The sequence below is a fragment of the Ornithodoros turicata genome, chromosome 6 (assembly GCF_037126465.1).
Source record: "Ornithodoros turicata isolate Travis chromosome 6, ASM3712646v1, whole genome shotgun sequence".
In the NCBI taxonomy this organism is placed as follows: Eukaryota; Metazoa; Arthropoda; class Arachnida; order Ixodida; family Argasidae; genus Ornithodoros; species Ornithodoros turicata.
Genome location: NC_088206.1, coordinates 69,599,716 through 69,619,033, shown reverse-complemented (window position 1 = coordinate 69,619,033; position 19,318 = coordinate 69,599,716). Strand labels below are relative to the sequence as shown.

The window sequence follows — 19,318 nt, the reverse complement described above, 5'->3', positions numbered from 1 at the left end:
ATATATGCCACCAGCTCGTTTGCTTTTTTTTTATTTATTTGGACAAGTGATGACAACCTGTCGTCAGCCATAGTTGACCATAGGTATGTCCTTATCATCTTCAATTTGAAAAAAAAAAGTTCCCTCCGCGTTCAGTAATGAAACTAGCGGTCACCACAGACACCGGCAGTACGAGGAGAATCCCCAACAACACCTACATGTGTTGGGAAAGTTGTCAAGGACGTTGTTGCCCAAAATTAACCTTAAAAAAAAAAATCACAGCGAGAAGGGCAATAAAAGCGGGGGAAATGGCGACCGCGGATACCGGAACTCATGCGACTCTGACATCACAGACCGCACCGCCGCCAGTGAGGCAGCGCACGAAAGGTCACGCGCTTTACGGCTGCCAATGGGAATGGACGCAACTCTGAGCTCTGTGACGTCTGCGCTTTGCTCGGGAGTGTGTTCGAGGGCTTGTATCTCGCCAAATATGACAAGTAGAAGAATAATTCTCTCTCTTTTTTTTTTTTTTTGTTCTGTATTCTGGCGTGCACTACAAGGCGTCCATGATGTAATGAAGCAAAGTGATGTAATAAAATGCATAAAATGAAGGTATATAAGTGCAGTGTGTGAGAGAGAATACATAAGAGCATAGACGACAAGCGGTGAGGACGATGAACAGACGATGTGACTAAAGATACCACACCACCTTTCCGTGTGCCTGGTGGTGGTGGTGGTGGTGGTGGTAGTGCTGAGAGGACTCGCTGTTGTCGGCCTCACTGAGGTGGGCAAACTTCACGACTGACGCCCTGGGGGAATGTGCGTCCTGGGCCGACTTCTAAGGGAACTGTGCCGACATATGTCTGAAAGGTCCGTGAAGGTGTCCGTGTGCCTGAATTTTAAGCAAGACCTCTCCAACTACCTGTAGAGGCGCTCGCGTCTGTCCTCGAGATGGCGGAGAAAAGAAGGATTGCCGATGAATCAACCTGGCTTCTACACGCCTTCTTCAACGAGACACGTTTCAATAATTGCACAAATAACGGAACTCTCGCGTCGTTTCCCGCTTTGTTCGTTGCTTTTTTATGCGCCATGCCTGAATACCCTTTTCCCCTTTGCCTTCTCGGCATTGGATCTTCCTCTCCGCAGTATTTTAGCACTGCGGAACTGGGCAGTGCTTGTTGCTGTTTGAGTTCTGTAAGCCGAGAAAGTCTATCGCATACGAAGGGAAGTTTCGGCACCGTTTTGGTAACCGCGAAACATATCGGCTGGCTGCTGTTCCAAGAAAAGTGTACCATGGCTGTTACGCTAGGTGACGAACAGCCAGCTGGAGCGGTGATGGTGAATCAACCGTCATACCTAGAGCACTATCTACCGTACGTATACTAGCCGTCATACCTAGAGTGCTCTAGTCTAGTCATGCCGATTGAAGGATTTGCATCATGTGATAGGATGACGTCATTTGTGGAAGAAGAGGAAGAGCCAGTGGACCGGATTGGCCTGCCTCTGCACGAGCAGTGCGTTCCATTTCAATCGGAAGACCGCTAAGGCAGTTGGCATATTCGCTCAGCTCTTCAGAGGCTTCACTTCTATCCTCCAGTGACTATGGCCAGCAAGCGAGGGAAGACAGCTGAAAAGCCTTACACCACCACCAGGACCACCAGGACTGGTATGGGTACCACCACCAGGTCTGCCAGGGCGGACCAGCCTCGGAGGTACAGACTGTCGCCACAGCGGTCACCTTCTGTGACACGAGGTGCCGCAACAACGCGTGCCATTTCAAGACAAACGACAAAGACACAGGCTCTCACCGAAGTAGACGTCGACGACAGGGATACCCGAAGGAAGCAGGCTGCGTCTCTTAAGAAGGTACCAGTCGCCGTGAAAGAGACGGTTATGCTCAGCAGGGCGTTCCCACACGCATGCGCTGTTTTTAATGTTCCGCGTTTTCAGTTTTTATTTCTCGGCGGATTCGGCGTATGTTTTTCAATGTTTATTGATTTTCACGAAATCAGCTTTTTTCGATGTTTTTCCTTGCGTGTACATGTTATCAGCTAATAGACAGTTATCAGCTAATAGAAATCAGCACGGCGCTCATTCAACATGATGTCGTTCGCCGCGGTGGCGTTTTACCGCTAACGAAGAAGTAAACTGGCAAGAGAGAAACTGATGTTCTGAGGCTGGAACAACATAGAAGGGACAGATAGCTAGCTAGCTGTAGGGATCGAACCCACATCTTCTGGATTACCGGTCCAGGGCTCTACCTGGACCGGTAATCCAGAAGATGTGGGTTCGATCCCTACAGCTAGCTAACCTTTTCAGTGACTTTCATCTTTCATCGTAGACTGGCATTTTTCACAACCATCGTATTCCTCTATGGTTTTCTGTTCTACATCAACAACGTGCAGGACATGTGCAGCAATTTACCACAGTCACGTCCTGGAATGTACCTCCGTATTCGGTATTTTTCGATTTACACCGAATGAGGGAAAATTTACTCCGCGTCTGTTTTTCGATTAAAACCGAAAACTCGGACCCTAGCTATTTCTCCTGCGTGCAGGCTATAAAGGAGGTACCCGAAGCCGAGGCGCCACTCCGAGCCCTCTACCCGGACGCGGCTGTCACCGGGGTACTACCAGGTGACACGGTAGCGACGACGGCCGAAGAGGACACGAGCGAGGAGGTCGAAGAAAAGGAGCACCAGGAGGCGCCCCAGTCCTTGCAGATGGTTTTCTACATCGGCCTCCTGTTCATGTTGGCCGTGTGCTGCGCCCTACTTATCGCGTTCCTGACATCTATGGGCAAGGACGAAACGGAAAGCATCGCCGATACCACTGGACCTCATGGTGGAAGTGGAAGTGGAGGGGTAAGTTCTTTGAAAAGTGACTGAGTCGTACGAGACAATGGACCTTTTTCACATTGGCCTCTGCGCATGCGTATGAACTTGAGGCGCCGGAGAGGGTTATCTCCCTCTTCACTAGATGGCGCGGGGACGACAGAAGTGGGGACCAGTGGGAAGACCGCGCGAATGGTGCGACCTTATTACCCCATTCCGGACCGGTTATGATCCTTTGTGCTACTCACGTGGATTTGTTTTGACGTGCGCCGAGCATGCTTCGTTGGACAGCCGCAAGGAGACAGCGCGTACGTGAAAAAGGTCAATTTTTGCTGGTTTCGAGTACGAAATTGAGAAAAACATAAGCAATCATAACAGAGAAAAGCCTTTCACGTAAAGGTATAGCTCATTACGCGGCGTATTTCGCTAGGAAGAAGTTGCTGGATATTCGACGCTAAACCGGACAGGATAAGCAGAAAGAGTACCGATAATAAAAGCGTACGACTGTCGCGTCCGCCCCGATCGATTCCGAAACTGCAGCTCCGTTTTTACTCCTCGTTAATCGCAAAGAAAAGACCGAAAACAGGCCGGGCGCAAGTTAGTGCAGCAGTTTCTGTACAGGATTCCTGGCATTCACGTTCGGGTGGCAACGGTCGCGCGCGATCCAGCAATAAACCTACCCGAGAAACGTCATCATATGACGTTGGTAGACAGACTGAAACCGAAACAAATCGGAAGGGGAGGGCTGGATTCCACGAATGGAGTGGCTGGATTCGCTGCCTCCTATCGAGAGAAAAGTACTTTCAGGGACCATCGTCCTCTCCACAAGCCCATTGGGTTTCGGGCCTTCGAGCGTAGTTCAACTCTACCACACTGGTGGCGCACTATGACGTCCATGCGTAGAGCACTATGACGTCATTTGTTTACGAACAGGGAGAGGTCGATTTTCGTGCGCTATAGGGCGTGTTGCCACAAAGTGACCACCGAATTCGCCATTAGCTGCTCTTAATTACAAACGACTTTTAGGGCTCTCGTTTCGCTTGCAGTTGGACATTGTCAGTATAGCCCGCCAACCAATCAGGCCACCGTGAGCTCGGAGAACTTAGTGGTTACGTTGAACAAAGTGGGCGAGCCAGCTGGTGAAGATTCGAAACGGGAAGCATATCATTGAGCATGAGGAGGGAGCAAGGACACTAATGGTATTGGTAATGGTAATACTGGCCCTTCTGTCTCGTCCCATCCAGTTGTGCTACCAGGCGGTGTTGTGCATCCTCGCCATGCTTAGGGATATACAGTGAACACCCGTTATTATGACCATGGTCGTTCCCGAAAATTTTTGTCATAATGCGGAATTGTCATATTAACTGGGGATTTGCGGAGATTTCACTGCATTGTTCCCCAGGAGTCTGGTAAAGCGCGTATGTGAGATTATCGGGGGTCATATTAACGAGGGTTCACTGTACTTTTCATTACTGAACACGTTTTGTCATACAGTCAACCCTCGTTAATATGACCCCCGATAATCCGACATAACTGCTTTACGACCATACTCCTGGGGAACAATGCAGTGAAACCTCTACAAATTCCCCGTTAATATGACAATTCTGCATTATGACCAAAATTTTCGGGAACGACCATGGTCATAATAACGAGGGTTCACCGTACCTCAAAACAGCTCTTTAACCACCTTTGTCAATCGCCGATCCTCGTGCAAAGTCGCGTTCCGTGAAACGGAAACCGTGTTTATGTTCGATCAAGCTTTTGCATTTGCATGGCTGTGCAAATGAGCGTTGCATGCGCATGTGTAAGATATATGCGTCCCTGAACAGTCTGGCGGAGGTGGTCACGGACAACCCGCAACGACTACGGACGAGGCCATTCACCACTACGAGCCCGACGGCACTGGAAACTCTGACGGGCGCACGGACGTGGTGTGCATCGTAAGAACCTTGCCTGAGAACAGCGGCCGGTGGTACGGCAACAATTTCCCCTACCAATACTGCACCCAAGTTGTGTTCTGCTGCGGTACGCTCGACCAGAGACTACAGGGAACTCAAGAAATGGAGCGGATGGCGTTCTTGGCGAGGGAACACGTCAACGTGACAGCGGTAGGAATACTCATCGATGAATCGTATGGAATGGTTCCCACGATGTATGGCCTCGAGGAAGCCCTCCGTGATCCGCATGATTTTGTCAACGTAAGTACACGACCATGTGAAAACATGGGAACACGTGAAAAGGGAGGACTGTTTAGTGGGTCCACGCGTTACAGAGCCACAGACACGCGCACTGCAGTTGCATGGTATTCCTAGTGAATGACTATCGCACTGAAGAAATACAAAATTAATTAATAAAAAATATTATAAAGAAATATTATTTGTAATCTGAATCGGAACCAACGCTCACCATCCACGACACATGACTTGAAGGGGCCGTAAGCAGGTGTACAAGGTGCGCATTTCCCTGCGTTATATTATTGCAAGTGAGGCAGTGAAAGCTCCTTGCATTTGCCAACGCTCAAAACCAAAAGGCGCTTGCAGACGCATGAAATACTCACTGCACTCACTCCGCCCTGCGCTCTAACTTCAACGTCATTTTGACGTGGCGCTTTCCTCACCAATTACGACCGAGGGTTCCACTTGTGATTTTATTTCACTTGCGAAAATGCGCTAGATTAATGTGTGGCTTCGATTTGCTGTTGCATGATTTATTGTAAGCGTTAATGATATCTTTTTGAACTGCACGGATGTACATGTCCAGAGCCTTTTCACGGTTAGCCTCTGGCGTAAAGTTGGATAGCGGTTTAAATGGGTTGGAATCTGACTTAGGTTTGTCATGAAAGTAGACGGCGAAAATTCCAGATAAAGTTGGTATTCATCTAGCTTGTTGTTACTGGCGCAGAATGAGAGGCCACGGCTGAGTAGTGAGATTTCCGAATGGGTAAGTTCGTGGGACGATAAATTAACGACGACCCCGTCCCGGGATTCACATTTCGAAATCCTATACCAACGACATTTTACCCTATTCCGTAACGGTATTACCGTACCGTAACGCTATTCCGAACCGTAGTCCTAACCTGGCATTACGTCATAGCGCGTTGGTGGTCCATGCGGTGGTGTAGTCGCCGCAAATCTGCCGCATAGTCCCACGTGCCCAGCAGTGTTTCCTCAATGAGTTTCTCTCAACAGATTATGAAGACTTTCACCGACAAGTACAAGTACGATCGCGTCTACTATCTCTACCGACATCCTCACAATTACACGCACGTCATGGCCCAGGGTCTGAAGAGGCTCAAGGAGGAATTGCATGCGCGTGTTGGCATCACCCAGGGCATGGCCGGCCTCATAGTACCTCATGGAATGGACCCTTACCCACTGAACAGTATCGGACCTCTTCTAGAGGAACATTCATTCTTGCTGCTACAAGCGTACAGAGAGACGACTTTGGCAACGATGTGAGTCAGCGATTTTTTTAATGACAGCGAAATGACATGCAAATCGCTTCTGCACACAGAAAAATGACCGCTCTTCGAGTGTTCTTCGTAGTGCAAGAACCTTTTCCTGTATTGGAGAAGGAAAGAATGGCGAAGGATCTCCTGACGTCCTACTTTTGAGAGACCCAACCGCATGCGGCATTTTAACGCAGAGCTTTCCTCAGCGTCGGCATTCTCCCAAAGCATGCGCGGATGGACGGCATGCCATGCGAGTGCTATAGTACTCGCAATGAAGGATATTCCGCATAACTTCCGCATGATTTCGAGCAAGATACTGCAGTGATGCGCACTCTCGAAGGTCACTCCTTGTCATTGCTGGTCCCGCTGTTCACGAGGTACCCCCAAAAATACGCGCAGCGAACGCAGACATCTTCATCGACCTGGTGCCCACTTCTCCTTCTCCGCTTCTCTAGCTTACTGACTTTGGATTATTACGGGGATTCCATCCCCCCGAACAATCCTCTGAGCAATGGCGCCATCTATGGGATCCCCCGATAAGTGTCGCGACCGGATGAACCTAACCCGAAGCTAATCCCTGATTGGCCACTTGCGCGCGTCACTCCAAGCTCTTCCGTCGCCCACCGCCAAATTTCTGCTCGCCTCCGCGCTCGCTCGCGTCGCGTTTCTGTTCGCCGCCGCTCTGCTGGCTGCCGCTCGGCATACGCCGCGGCAGTACGCTGGGAAAAACGATGGAGAGACTGTTCGTACGGCTGTGCCCTAGGTAGAGGCGAGCCGAAGAAAGTTTTTTCTCGAAAGGTTATTTTTCTGTGTGCGTTTGCCAGAGAGTGTCTCGAGACAGGCTTGTTTTTGTGCTCGAGAGCAACTAATACCCAAAAACGCACTGTCGCACACAATCTGCATTGATCCCCAATCCTGGTCGGCGTAATCCCGCTGGGCACGTCGTACCGTCCGCACTTCGCGTTCGTGATCTTGGGTTTCATTGGGTTTGGGTCGTCTTGGGTTTGCAGCCGTCTGGTGGAAGCTTTACACAATACCCCCAGAAGTTAAAATGTCTATTTTAAAGAAATTCACATTAAAGGGGCACTAAACAGCTCCAGGAATATTCTCCAGTTATTATGCTCTATGAAAGAACGTGGCTCACGATATCCAATTATGAAATTCATTTACTTCTAGCGAGCGCCTTTACCACGAAACAATGCAATTCAAAGAGCATAATCCGCGTGAGTCTCTCCTTCCTACTCCGAGAGCACCTACGTCACACGTCTCGCACGTGTAGCAATGCTGCATTCCAGTAACTGGAGGTGGGGGAGATTTCGGACTCCTAGCCAATGACGGGCCTCGTTGACAGAAACAGCAGCGTGCGGGGAGAACCGGTTGTGAGAACACCGCTGTGACCTCGCGGAGCAATACAGCGCTGAAAACATAGTGCGCACATGAAATGGAATATTGTGGGCTTTTGGTACCTTTTGATCTGGCTACCTTGGGTTTGACAAGTGTAAATATGTTTAGAATTGACCTCACTACCCGATATTAAAACAAAATCACTGTATAGGCGCCCCGCATTTTGAATGGTTGATGGTGCACGACGTCAAAATGACGTGCGGCTATTGTCGCCAGGGCATCGCAGGGCGGGGCATGAGCGCGAAAGAGTGCAGTGAATATTCGGTTGGTTTGGAGCCATTATTTACATTTTTGCGACAAAAATTTTGCTAAACGTCACTGTAGGAAACGAATCACACTGCATTACAAAAAACTGCACCTTGCATACCTGTTTATTGCCCCTTTAATACAAATGAGATTCCATCTGTTTCTGCGTTTGTCGCTGTCATCGCCGCCATCTTGCCAACCCGCGGAACCGACAGTGCGAGTAGCGAGAAGGCGAGGGCGAAAGGAAGCCACTGCGGAAGTGTCTGCGTTGTTGACCTCTGTCGCCCAGACTCGCTTTGTCTAGAGTCACTAAAGCTACGCTTCAGAGTATCGACATTGAGTTCCAAGAGCGAGCATGCGCCATCTTGTTTCCGCGCCACGCTACCCACGCGCACTGCGCACTTTGTCGCGCACGATGCCATCTATCGTGCGCGGGTGAAATTTTCTTTTCGTTTGCAAGCAGCAGTTCACGGCCTTGAGCTGCGCTCTGGATGACAATACTTGGATTAACACACACCAATCATACACGCTTCTCTACCCACAGAGAGCATTATGTTAGCCATCTTTGATCCTCAAATGGTGATGGCACCGGTGTGGCGCGGAAACAAGATGGCGCTCCTGCTCTCCCTTGGACCTCAGTGTCGCTACTCTGAAGCGAAGCTTATTTAGTGACTCTAGCTTTGTCCGCACCTTTGTCACGATTGCGCGCGCGCGATGTGCATCCTGCGTCGGTGCGTTTTGGGTATAATGCGCATTTTTTTGTTGTTGTTCAGGTTCTACAGCAAGTTCACAATCGACCTCATCGAGGCATACGTGAAGGGGCACGGCGGGAAGGAATACCATTCCATGAGATCCCGAATATGCGTCATGCTCACTCCGGGAGTGGACAGGTACAAAATGTTCGACGCACGCAGTGTCGACAACATTTCGCAGGACGCTTTCAACATGCAGTTCCCAATAGACAAAGAGAAGGACGAGAGTCCGTGCCAGGACTACTCGTGCGAAAGAAAAACGACCCCTTTCTTCGAAGGGTCACTTTGTCAAGTCCTTGAGCATTGGTTTTTTACTATCCACGTTCGACGCTATCATGTTCACAACTTCTTGTGCGAGATATGGCGAAGGACAAAGATAACATGTTTCGGCGTATCGAGGTCGGAGACTGACGACGTCGACAACGATTGTAATAGCGGCAGATACCCGACCCTGAGGGCCGTCTACGACTGGCATCCCGGTGTGTGCGTCTCGGATGTTTGCAAGAACAGTGCGAGGACGGGATTTCCGTGCTAAAAGACGTGTTAGGGTCATTCAGCTTCTTAAGGGGACTGCAGCTGGCAAGTTTTGACATTGATTAAATGTTTACCATAGTCCTCTGCATTGTACTGAACTACTATATGGGGTCTCGTCTCGTCTCGTAAGATGCTGATCACACCAGTGGCGTCTCTATACTGCAGCTGCGATTACGAAGGTTTATGTATTGTTACGTCAAAGGCCCGAGGGCATTACATAACTGAGATGGGCACAAGAAGAGAGTACATGATAAAACTGATGGCTCGAAAAGGATGGATTCGTAGTAATTATTCCTGGAGAAATGACATAAACTCCCTTATCCCCTTCATTCTCTTAAGCACTGGTGGATGCTGCTCTGGTTTCCTTTCCACTGGAAAGGGAATCTGAACCACCTGAACCATTGTGTGAACGTACGGAGGAACCGTTTGAGAATGTGGTCGAGACGTCACTTGCACATCTCCACCGGGCTGTCACTGAACTGTGAACTGAGTCGACATGAACAGGGTCAGATCAATTGTATATGACCGCGTCCCGAAACCACAAGCCACTTGACGCTTAGAAGATAAATTTTAATGTACACAATAAGAAGCAGACGACTCAGGCGAAACCACCACGATGCACCACCTTTTGCACCACGATGGCTGCGGCTTGGCTCAACCTGACAGGCAACGACGGCAACGTCACCCAGCGACCAGTGGAGGGATTAAAGCGGTATGAGAGCTTCGTCGCTGTGGCAGCGTCGTCTTCTAATTGCCCTCCGACGACGTAGACCTCACCGCCTGAAATATCGCAAGAGGAAAAAAATCGTAACAAATACTAATCATGTACTAACCCACAGGCACTGAGGTATGGTACCACAATTGTTGCGGTGAATCACCTCATCCCATAATCATCCATGTAGTTGTTGTTGTCGTGGCCAGCCAGCTGAAGCGGTGGTGCTGAATCAACCGTCATATCGATTGAAGGATTTTCATCACGTGATAAGATGACGTCATTTGTGGAAGAAGAGGAAGAGCCACGCTCGCGGCCATCATCTCCTTGGAGGAAGATGAAGAAGGAAGAGCCAGTGGGCCGGATTGGGCTCATTGATCGCGCATAGGAAAGGAGCGCGTGGGAGAGAGGTGCGGCAACCGACCGCCATGTTGGAGGGCCCACTGGCGCCGGCTGCTCCCATAGGAAACAATGGGAAGCGATTTGATTTATTGCGCTCTAAACGCTCCTCATTGCTGATTAGCACGCATCTTTCTTAGGAATCAGTGTGCCGATGTATTCCAAACGTGCTTCAGCCGTGTTCCTGTAGTTTTTAATGGTAATTGCCTTTTTTTTCTCTTCTCCGCTGCCTGTATTCCGAATAGGGGGTCGTAAGTGTCGTGCACAGGGATCATACGCATGAAGGTGAATTCGGTGAATGTCAAGCTATAATTCGTTTTGCTCAGAAAGGTTTCACACTGTTTGTTATTGTAAGGAACTTCCGTTTTTATATTTTTTTTTGTTGTTCGGTCTTCGTGTGGTGTTCCGCGGTTCTCGTTCGTTATTGTGTGGTTTGGTGTTGTATGGTTCTCGTGCGACTTTTTCCATTATCGTATTATGTTCTACGAGTGTCTCTGTGTGTGTTCTCGATCCATATTGTGAAGGGGCTCATTATTTTATTCACCACATGACCACCAGCAATGGGGTGGAGTATAGCCCCGTTAAAATAACGTTATTGTCACGAGTGCGTTGCATTTGTTCAGTTGTCAGCGTAATTCATTACAGAAATTCGAAGCGCTGTGCACGTAGAGCACGCACATGAATGATTTATCACACCCGCTGTAGGAGCGACTGCACATACGAGGTTGACGCAGCAGTTTATTTACTTGCACCGTAGCTCACAAATTAAAAGAACGGTGGAACAAATTGGCATATTGGCGCAGGTTCTGCATCCGCTTCTTCGGCGCAGCTGAGCGACTGTGAGGGGAACCTGTATAGCACAAGCGCATTGTTTATAGAAAATACATGGTTTTAAGATTGATAGGAGCAGCCACACATACTTTCTTAGTACGTAATGGCACCAGCGAAGTAGCAGTGCAAGCAAGTCCGAGTTGTCAGATGCATGCGATACGAAGAAACAGATTTTTCCTCAAATAAAGAGCTTACCTTTGAAAAATTGCACATCTTTCTCTGTCCGTGTGAAGTGTACTCAAAGCTGCAAAAAACTGGCGTGACATGCCCTTTAATTTAAAGGAAATTAAAAAAAAATACGGGCAGCCACGCTTGAACTAAATGCAGACGATAGGGCGCTGGGACGATGGGCGATAGGACGACGACGCGCTGGGCCCACCAATATGGCGGCCGGTGACCACGCTGTCGAGCACCCTATGCGCGATGCACGCGCAGTGCGTTCCATTCCAATCGGAAGACCGCTGAGGCAGTTGGCCTATTCGCTCGGCTCTATAGAGGCTTCGCTTCCATCCTCCAGTGACCATGGCCAGCAAGCGAGGGAAGACAGCTGAAAGGCCTCACACCACCACCAGGACTGATCTGGGTACCACCACAAGGTATGCCAGGGCGGACCAGCCTCGGAGGTACAGACTGTCGCCACAGCGGTCAGCTTCTGTGACACGAGGTGCCACAAGAACGCGTGCCATTTCAAGACAAGCGACAAAGACACAGGCTCTCACCGAAGACGTCGACAACAGGGATACCCGAAGGAAGCAGGCTGCGTCTCTTAAGAAGGTATCAGTCGCCGTGAAAGAAGAGACGGTTATGCTCAGCAGGGCGTTCCCACACGCATGCGCTGTGTAATCTTCCGCGATTTCGGTTTTTATTTTTTGGGAGATTCGGCTTATGTTTTTCGATGTTTATTGATTTTCACGAAATCACAACCATCGTATTCCTGTATGGGTTTGTTGTGCATCAACAGCGTGCAGGACATGTGCAGCAATTTATCAGTCACGTCCTGGAATGTACCTCCGTATTCGGTGTTTTTCGATTAACACCGAATGAGGGAAAATTTTCTCGGCGTATGTTTTTCGGTGTTTTTCGATTAAAACCGGAAACGCGGACCCTAGCTATTTCTCCTGCGTGCAGGCTATAAAGGAGGTACCCGAAGCCGAGGCGCCACTCCGAGCCCTCTACCCGGACGCGGCTGTCACCGGGGTACTACCAGGTGACACGGTAGCGACGACGGCCGAAGAGGACACGAGCGAGGAGGTCGAAGAAAAGGAGCACCAGGAGGCGCCCCAGTCCTTGCAGATGGTTTTCTACATCGGCCTCCTGTTCATGTTGGCCGTGTGCTCCGCGCTGCTTATCTCGTTCCTGTCATCTATGGGCAAGGACGAAACGGAAAGCATCGCCGATACCACTGGACCTCATGGTGGAAGTGGAGGGGTAAGTTCTTTGAAAAGTGACTGAGTCGTACGAGACAATGGACCTTTTTCACAATGGCCTATGCGCATGCGTACGAACTTGAGGCGCCGGAGAGGGTTATCACCCTGTTCACTAGATGGCGCAATATGGGGACGACAGAAGTGGGGACCAGTGGGGAGACCGCACGAACGGTGCGAGCTTGTTGACCCCACTCCGGACCGGTTTTGATCCATTGTGCTACTCACGTGGATTTGTCTTGACGTGCGCCGAGCATGCTTCGTTGGACAGCCTCTAGGTGACGACGCGTATGTGAAAAAGGTCAATTTTTGCTCGAAAATTTTGGTCATAATGCGGAATTGTCATATTAACGGGGGGATTTGCGGAGGTTTCACTGCATTGTTCCCCAGGAGTATGGTCGTGAAGCGCGTATGTAAGATTATCGGGGGTCATATTAACGAGAGTTCACTGTACTTTTCATTACTGAACACGTTTTGTCATACAGTCAACCCTCGTTAATATGACCCCCGATAATCCGACGTACGCGCTTTACGACCATACTCCTGGGGAACAATGCAGTGAAACCTCTACAAATCCCCCCGTTAATATGACAATTCTGCATTATGACCAAAACTTTCGGGAACGACCATGGTCATAATAAGGAGGGTTCACCGTACCTCAACACAGCCCTTTAACCACCTTTGACTGCCCCAGATCCTCGTGCAAAGTCATCCTTGTTTTTGCAATCAAGTTTTTGCATTTGCAAATGAGCGTTGCGTGTGCATGTGTAAAATATCTGCGTCCCTTACTGCGTGAGGACAGTCTGACGGAGGTGGTCACGGAAAACCCGCAACGGCTATGAACGAGGACATAGGAACCAGTTCCACGACAGAATACGGTTACGAGCACGACGGCAATGGAAACTCTGACGGACGCACGGACGTGGTGTGCATGGTAACACCTTTGCCTGACGACAGCCGTCACTGGTACGGCGACAATTTCCCGTACGAATACTGCACCCAAGTGATCTTCTGCTGCGGTACGCTCTACAAGAGACTACAGGGAACCAATGAAATGGAACGAATGGCGGTCTTGGCGAGGGAACACGCCAACGTGACAGCGGTAGGAATAATCGTCGATGATGATACGACTGCTGAATCGCATGGAATGGTTCGCACGATGTATGGCCTCGAGGAAGCGCTCCATGATCCACATGATTTTGTCAACGTAAGTACACGACTATGTGAAAACATGGAAACACGTGAAAAGGGAGGACTGTTTAGTGGGTCCACGCGTTACAGAGCCACAGACAGAGTTGGCGCACCGCACTATAGTTGCATGCAGACATGTACAGGAGACTCCAAAATGTATTTAAGATAAGATAATAGATACTAAAGTTAGAATGTAATTAAGATCGTGTATAAATACATGAAAATGAAAGTAAGAGTACAAAATACTTCAAAAGTATTTGAAATACAATTAAGATACTATTTATCATTGAACGCAAAGTCACCAGTCACTGGTCAATGCGGCAAGTCGCCGCTATGTGACATGAATCACCTAAGCCCCGCGTACTACGCAAGCTGTCCCTGTGTGATAGGAGTCATCTAAACATCTAAGTTCCCAAAATATGACAAGAGATACCACATATCACCACTAAGTATATGTGACCCAGAACAAAGCAGGTCCCTGGTCGGCGAGGTCAGAATTCGGCGTTACCATGTCAGGGCACACATAATAGAACCCTCAGTCGGCCAAGGATTAGTACACACGGGGCTTCCAAGAAGGGCCAATGTCCGGGTCAAGTCCGAGGGAATCAGGAAATTTCCACTGAACAAGTAAGATAATGGAAAGACGAGAGACACAGAAAGTTTGAGAGGGAGATCCAAAGTATGTAATTAGAGTATCGAGTAGAAAATCCCATAAAATGTATTTTAAATAGAGTACAAATACACAAAAGAAAAAGTACAGTACCAAAATGCCGCAAATTGTATCGAAAATACAGTATTTTAGATACAATACTCCAAATACGTAAAAGCCTGCGCATGTGAGCCACGCGAGCTATAGCTGAGAACAGGAGTCTTCCGATCCATAACGCTACACAAAGTATTGCAGAGTCTTTTTGTTGCTTTGATCCTCACGAATACGTGTATAATGTGAAAAGAGAAAATGGAGACAGCCGCTGCTCCAGATCAGCACACAACAGTTACTGTGGAAGGACAGAACAGCGAAACGCACCGTTCAATATGTTCGCGGTAAGAAAGTATTCTGTAGCAGACAAGAAGAAACTCATTCCACAGCCCAAGTCAATATTCCGGTACGACGCGAATTCTTGTAATGCGAGGCGGCGAAACTTTTCGCCCGGTGAGCAGTTTTGAGCTGATCTCGTTTTGCGATAGCATGGACTTGCAGGCGGATACAGTCCTATTCGCCCTTTCACTGTTGGCCGCTAGAGTTCCCAGCGTCAGCGGCTACATGTGGCGCCACGCCGTGTCACTCATTTGAGTTAAACCATTTCACTTTTTACAAACGATAAAAGGGTTTAACTCAAATGAGTGACAGGCCGCATGCAGCCGCTGCGAACCCTGGACAACCTCCAGTTGTGAAGGGGGTGAATCTTAGGATCCAAGGGATAGCTCCAGGGATAGCATATCCGGTTCGGGGACAGCAGCGGATCAAAAGGGGGGTTGGAGGATCGCTTCCCCCCCCAAACGACTTCCCTCTCCGCCATCCCCTACTAGGCGCCCCCACAAACAAACCGGGAGTATGGGTCCGCCCCCGTCCTGGGATTCACATTTCAAAATCCACGGCATTTTATCCTATTCCGTAACGGTATTCCGAACCCTAGTTCGAACCTGGCGTGCGTCGTAGCAATTCGGTAGTCCATGCCGTGGTGTAGTCACCGCAAATCTGCCGCATAGTCCCACGCGCCAGAAGTGTTTCCTCAATGAATTTCTCTCAACAGATTATGAAGAATTTCACCGACAAGTACAAATATGATCGCGTCTACTATCTCTACCGACATCCTCGCAATTACACGCACGTCATGGCCCAGGGTCTGAAGAGGCTCAAGGAGGAATTGCAGGCGCATGTTGGCATCACCCATGGCATGGTCGGCCTCATAGAACTTCAGGAAATGGACGCTTACCCACTGCAAAGCATCGGATCTCTTCTGGAGGAACATTCATTTTTGCTGCTAAAAGAGTACACAGACTGGCGTTTGGCAAGGATGTGAGTCAGTGATTTTTTTTTTATGACAGCGAAATGACATGCATATCGCTTTTGCACACAGAAAAAATGACCGCTATTCGAGTGTTCTTCGTAGTGCAAGAACCTTTTCCTGTATTGGAGAAGGAAAGAATGGCTAAGGATCTCCTGACGTCCTACTTTTGAGAGACCCAACCGCATGCGGCGTTTTAACGCAGAGCTTTCCTCAACGTCTGAATTCTCCCAAAGCATGCGCGGATGGACGGCATGCCATGCGAATGCTTTAGTACTCTCTCAATGAAAGAAATTCCGCATAACCCCATTTCCGCATGATTTCGAGCAAGATACTGCAGCACTCATAGCACTCGCAAAGGTCACTCCTTGTCATTGCCGGCCCCGCTATTCAAGAGGTACCCCCAAAAATGCGCGCACGAACGCAGCATTCCATTGACATCTTCATCAACCTGGTGCACACTTCCCTTCGTGCAAATGCTGCCGCGATCCGATTCCCCCAAGCAATCCTCCAGAGCCGTTTATACAGAGAGTTTGGCCATTAGGAGGAGACTAACTCGAACCGCGTTATGCGACGTCGCGGCTGAACGACCTCCTTCTTCGCGCTCTACCGTTGTCCAGTCGTCAGCCTGTTGCCGATGCCATGTTGATACAAAGAACGGTCACGATGCAAGGGGGAGGGCACGTGCGTAGCGCGTCCTTCGAGACCCTCTTCGTCCTTGAATCCTTTCAGTTTTGTAACAAAGCCCCAATTTCACAGGTGCCTGTGGGCGATAAGCCGGCGAGCCTGGTAGATTACATTGAGCGCGACAAGAGTAGTACATGTCGACCAGCCGATGAACTGCATTAAGATGGCGCCTACCCGCTGGCTGATAAGCGGATTTCGCTTCGATTCAGGCTTTTTGGGCGGTGCAACACCGGCCCTGACGTGAAAACAGGCTCCGTTCGTGAAGCGGCAAAAGATCAAAAGATGGCCAAACTCTCTCTATATACGGCTCTGCAATCCTCTGAGCAATGGCGCCATCTATGGGATCTCCCGGAAAGTATCGCGACCGGATGAACCTAACCCGAGGCTAATCCAAAGAGTTCGAGGTAACTCGTTACTGTAACTAAGTTCCTTTTCTTGGTAACTTGTAACTTACTACTACTTGTAACTCGGTACTTTTGCGCTGTGGTAACCTTCAGAGGAACTCTTTCCTTTTTCAGGTAACTTTGCGAAAGTAACTTCAGTTAAGATCCAAGTTACTTTTCACTCGCGTCCACATATTTTCTTGCTTTCTCTCCGGTTCCTTCATGGCATTTTTTGCCATAGCACGTGATATTCAACCAATGACAGTATTTTATTCAGGAAGTAAGAACCGCTGCCATTGAAATGAAGCTGAACCATTGTGCGCCCACAAGGAGTAAGATGCAAAGCGTTCGAATAGACCTCTACCAGAGAAACGTCATCATGACGTTGGTAGACAGACTGAAACCGAAACAAATCGGAAGGAGAGGGCTGGGGTCCACGAAGTGTTCACCTCTAGCTTCGAGCGTAGTCCAATTCTACCAAATTTGTGGCGCTGTTGAACACTATGACGTCATTTGTTTACAAACAGGGAGGTCTATTGTTGGACATAAACGAAAAGGATCTAAGCGTGTTGCACTCCTCCGCAGGCAACTCAAGGTCTAACTCAACTGCTCAAGCGCGCTGCAACCTGCGTGATGCTTTTTTGTGTCCTAAGTAACTTGGAAGTAACTCGTTTTTTTTTAAGCAACTCAGTAACTCCGAGTTACACTTCATGCTGAAGAACTTCGTTATTAACTTAGTTGCATTTTGCACACGGTAACTTTCTTTCAGAGTTCTTCAGACAGGTAACTTCTCAATCTATGCTAATCCCTGATTGGCCACTGGCGCGCGTCGCGCGTATGACTTATGTTGCCAATGGCTATAGGGTAGCGGTAGTTTTTGGAGATGTCTTATCATGGACACGGAGCATACTGGAAGGCAATAAAGTTTGGCTATCCAACGTGGCATAATCGCTCAGAAGTTTGCGATACAGTTGCGAACGCCCGTGAGAGACCATCGGAGGCTTACTTTTGAGCACTTTGCACGAGAGCAACTAATGTGTATTTCTTTTTGTTCAGGTTCTACAGCAAGTTCACCATCGACATCATCGAGGCATACGTGAAGAGGCACGGGGGGAAGGAATACCATTCCATGAGATCCCGAATATGCGTCATGCTCAGTCCTGAAGTGGAGAGGTACGAAGTGTCCGGCGTCGATATCTACAACATTTCGCAGGACACACGCAGCAGCAATTACCCAATAGAGGAAGACGAGAGTCCGTGCCAGGAGTACTCGTGTAGAACAACACCGACCCCTTTCTTCGATGGGTCGCTTTGTGAAGACCATCGGCGTTGGCTTTTTACAATCCACGTTGGACGCTACCACGTTCACAACTTCCTGTGCGAGATATGGCGAAGGACAAAGATAACATGTTTCGGCGTATCGAGGACGGAGGCGGACGACATCGATAACCGGTGTAGGTACGGCAGGTACCCGACCCTGAGGGCCGTCTACGACTGGAATCCCGGAGTGTGCGTCTCGGATGTTTGCAAGAACAGTGCGAGGACGGGTTTTCCGTGCTAAAAGACGTGTTAGGGTCATTCAGCTAATTCTTAAGGGGACTGCAGCTGGCGAGTTTTGATATTGATTAAATGTTTACCATTGTCCTCTGCATTGTACTGAACTATATGGGGACTCATCTCTTCTCGTAAGATGCTGATCATACCGATGGGGTCTCTATGCTGCAGCTTCGTGTTTACGAAGGTTTGTTTATGTATAAACCTCTACCCGAGAAACGTCATCATGACGTTGGTGGACAGACCGAAACAAACAGATCTGAAGGGGAGAGCTGGGTTCCACGAATTTTCAATTGTTCGCTGCCTCTTATTGAAAGAAAACTAGGACCGAAGGTCGCGTCCCTTTCAGAATCAGACCATCGTAATCCCCTCAAGACTGTGGCTTTCGGGCGCGGCCTTGTTCGCCACTAGCTTTGAACGTAGTTCAACTCTTACCAAACTCGTGGCGCTGTCGAACACTATGACGTCATTTGTTTACAAACAGGTAGAGGTCTATTGATACGACAAAAGCCCGAGGGCATTACATAACGGAGACGGGCACAAGAAGAGAGTACGGTAATTTCACGCGTAGTAGCAGCGGCTTATGCGCGATTTTTTTCTCTCACGGGTGCTCTGCGGCTTATCCACCGGTGCGGCTTATCTGATGACTATTTTTCCCTGGTATTTTCCCCATACGCCAGTTTTAACGAAATGGCCGACAGTGTCTCTGGAACAGCACCGCCCTGCCAATGCAGAAACAATGCGCAACAGGGGCACGTCCACATTTAAGTAGACTGACCTTTCTAGTGCCTTCCCCCACGCAGCTTTAATGAAAGCGGTTGCAGCGATTCATGTCTTCTGGAAGGCCACTGGCACACCGATCCATGAAAAACACACACCAAGGGCACAATCCGATCTTGGTAGAGCACTACAACCGACCTCCTATGTTG

At 49.0% G+C, this 19,318-nt stretch overlaps 3 protein-coding genes across 4 annotated transcripts in view; all 3 read left to right on the top strand.

Annotated features, from left to right (window-relative positions):
* LOC135398712 (uncharacterized) overlaps positions 1-19,318 on the top strand; it is an 82,463-nt gene that overhangs the window by 45,097 nt on the left and 18,048 nt on the right. The window lies entirely within an intron of this gene.
* LOC135398291 (uncharacterized) lies at positions 1,473-9,280 on the top strand. Of its 2 annotated transcripts, none has more exons than XM_064629709.1 (5): positions 1,473-1,845; positions 2,537-2,842; positions 4,642-5,010; positions 6,091-6,266; positions 8,687-9,280. In XM_064629709.1, exons 1-5 carry the CDS (start codon positions 1,582-1,584, stop codon positions 9,198-9,200), a joined length of 1,629 nt encoding a protein of 542 aa, XP_064485779.1. In that variant the 5' UTR covers positions 1,473-1,581; the 3' UTR covers positions 9,201-9,280. The 2 variants fall into 2 exon arrangements, with proteins under 2 accessions (XP_064485779.1, XP_064485778.1); XM_064629708.1 differs by having other exon boundaries at positions 6,001-6,266.
* LOC135398290 (uncharacterized) lies at positions 11,566-18,480 on the top strand. Its single transcript, XM_064629707.1, has 5 exons — positions 11,566-11,915; positions 12,270-12,569; positions 13,368-13,772; positions 15,511-15,776; positions 17,892-18,480. The coding sequence occupies exons 1-5, from the start codon at positions 11,664-11,666 to the stop codon at positions 18,394-18,396; spliced, it is 1,728 nt and encodes a 575-aa protein (XP_064485777.1). The 5' UTR covers positions 11,566-11,663; the 3' UTR covers positions 18,397-18,480.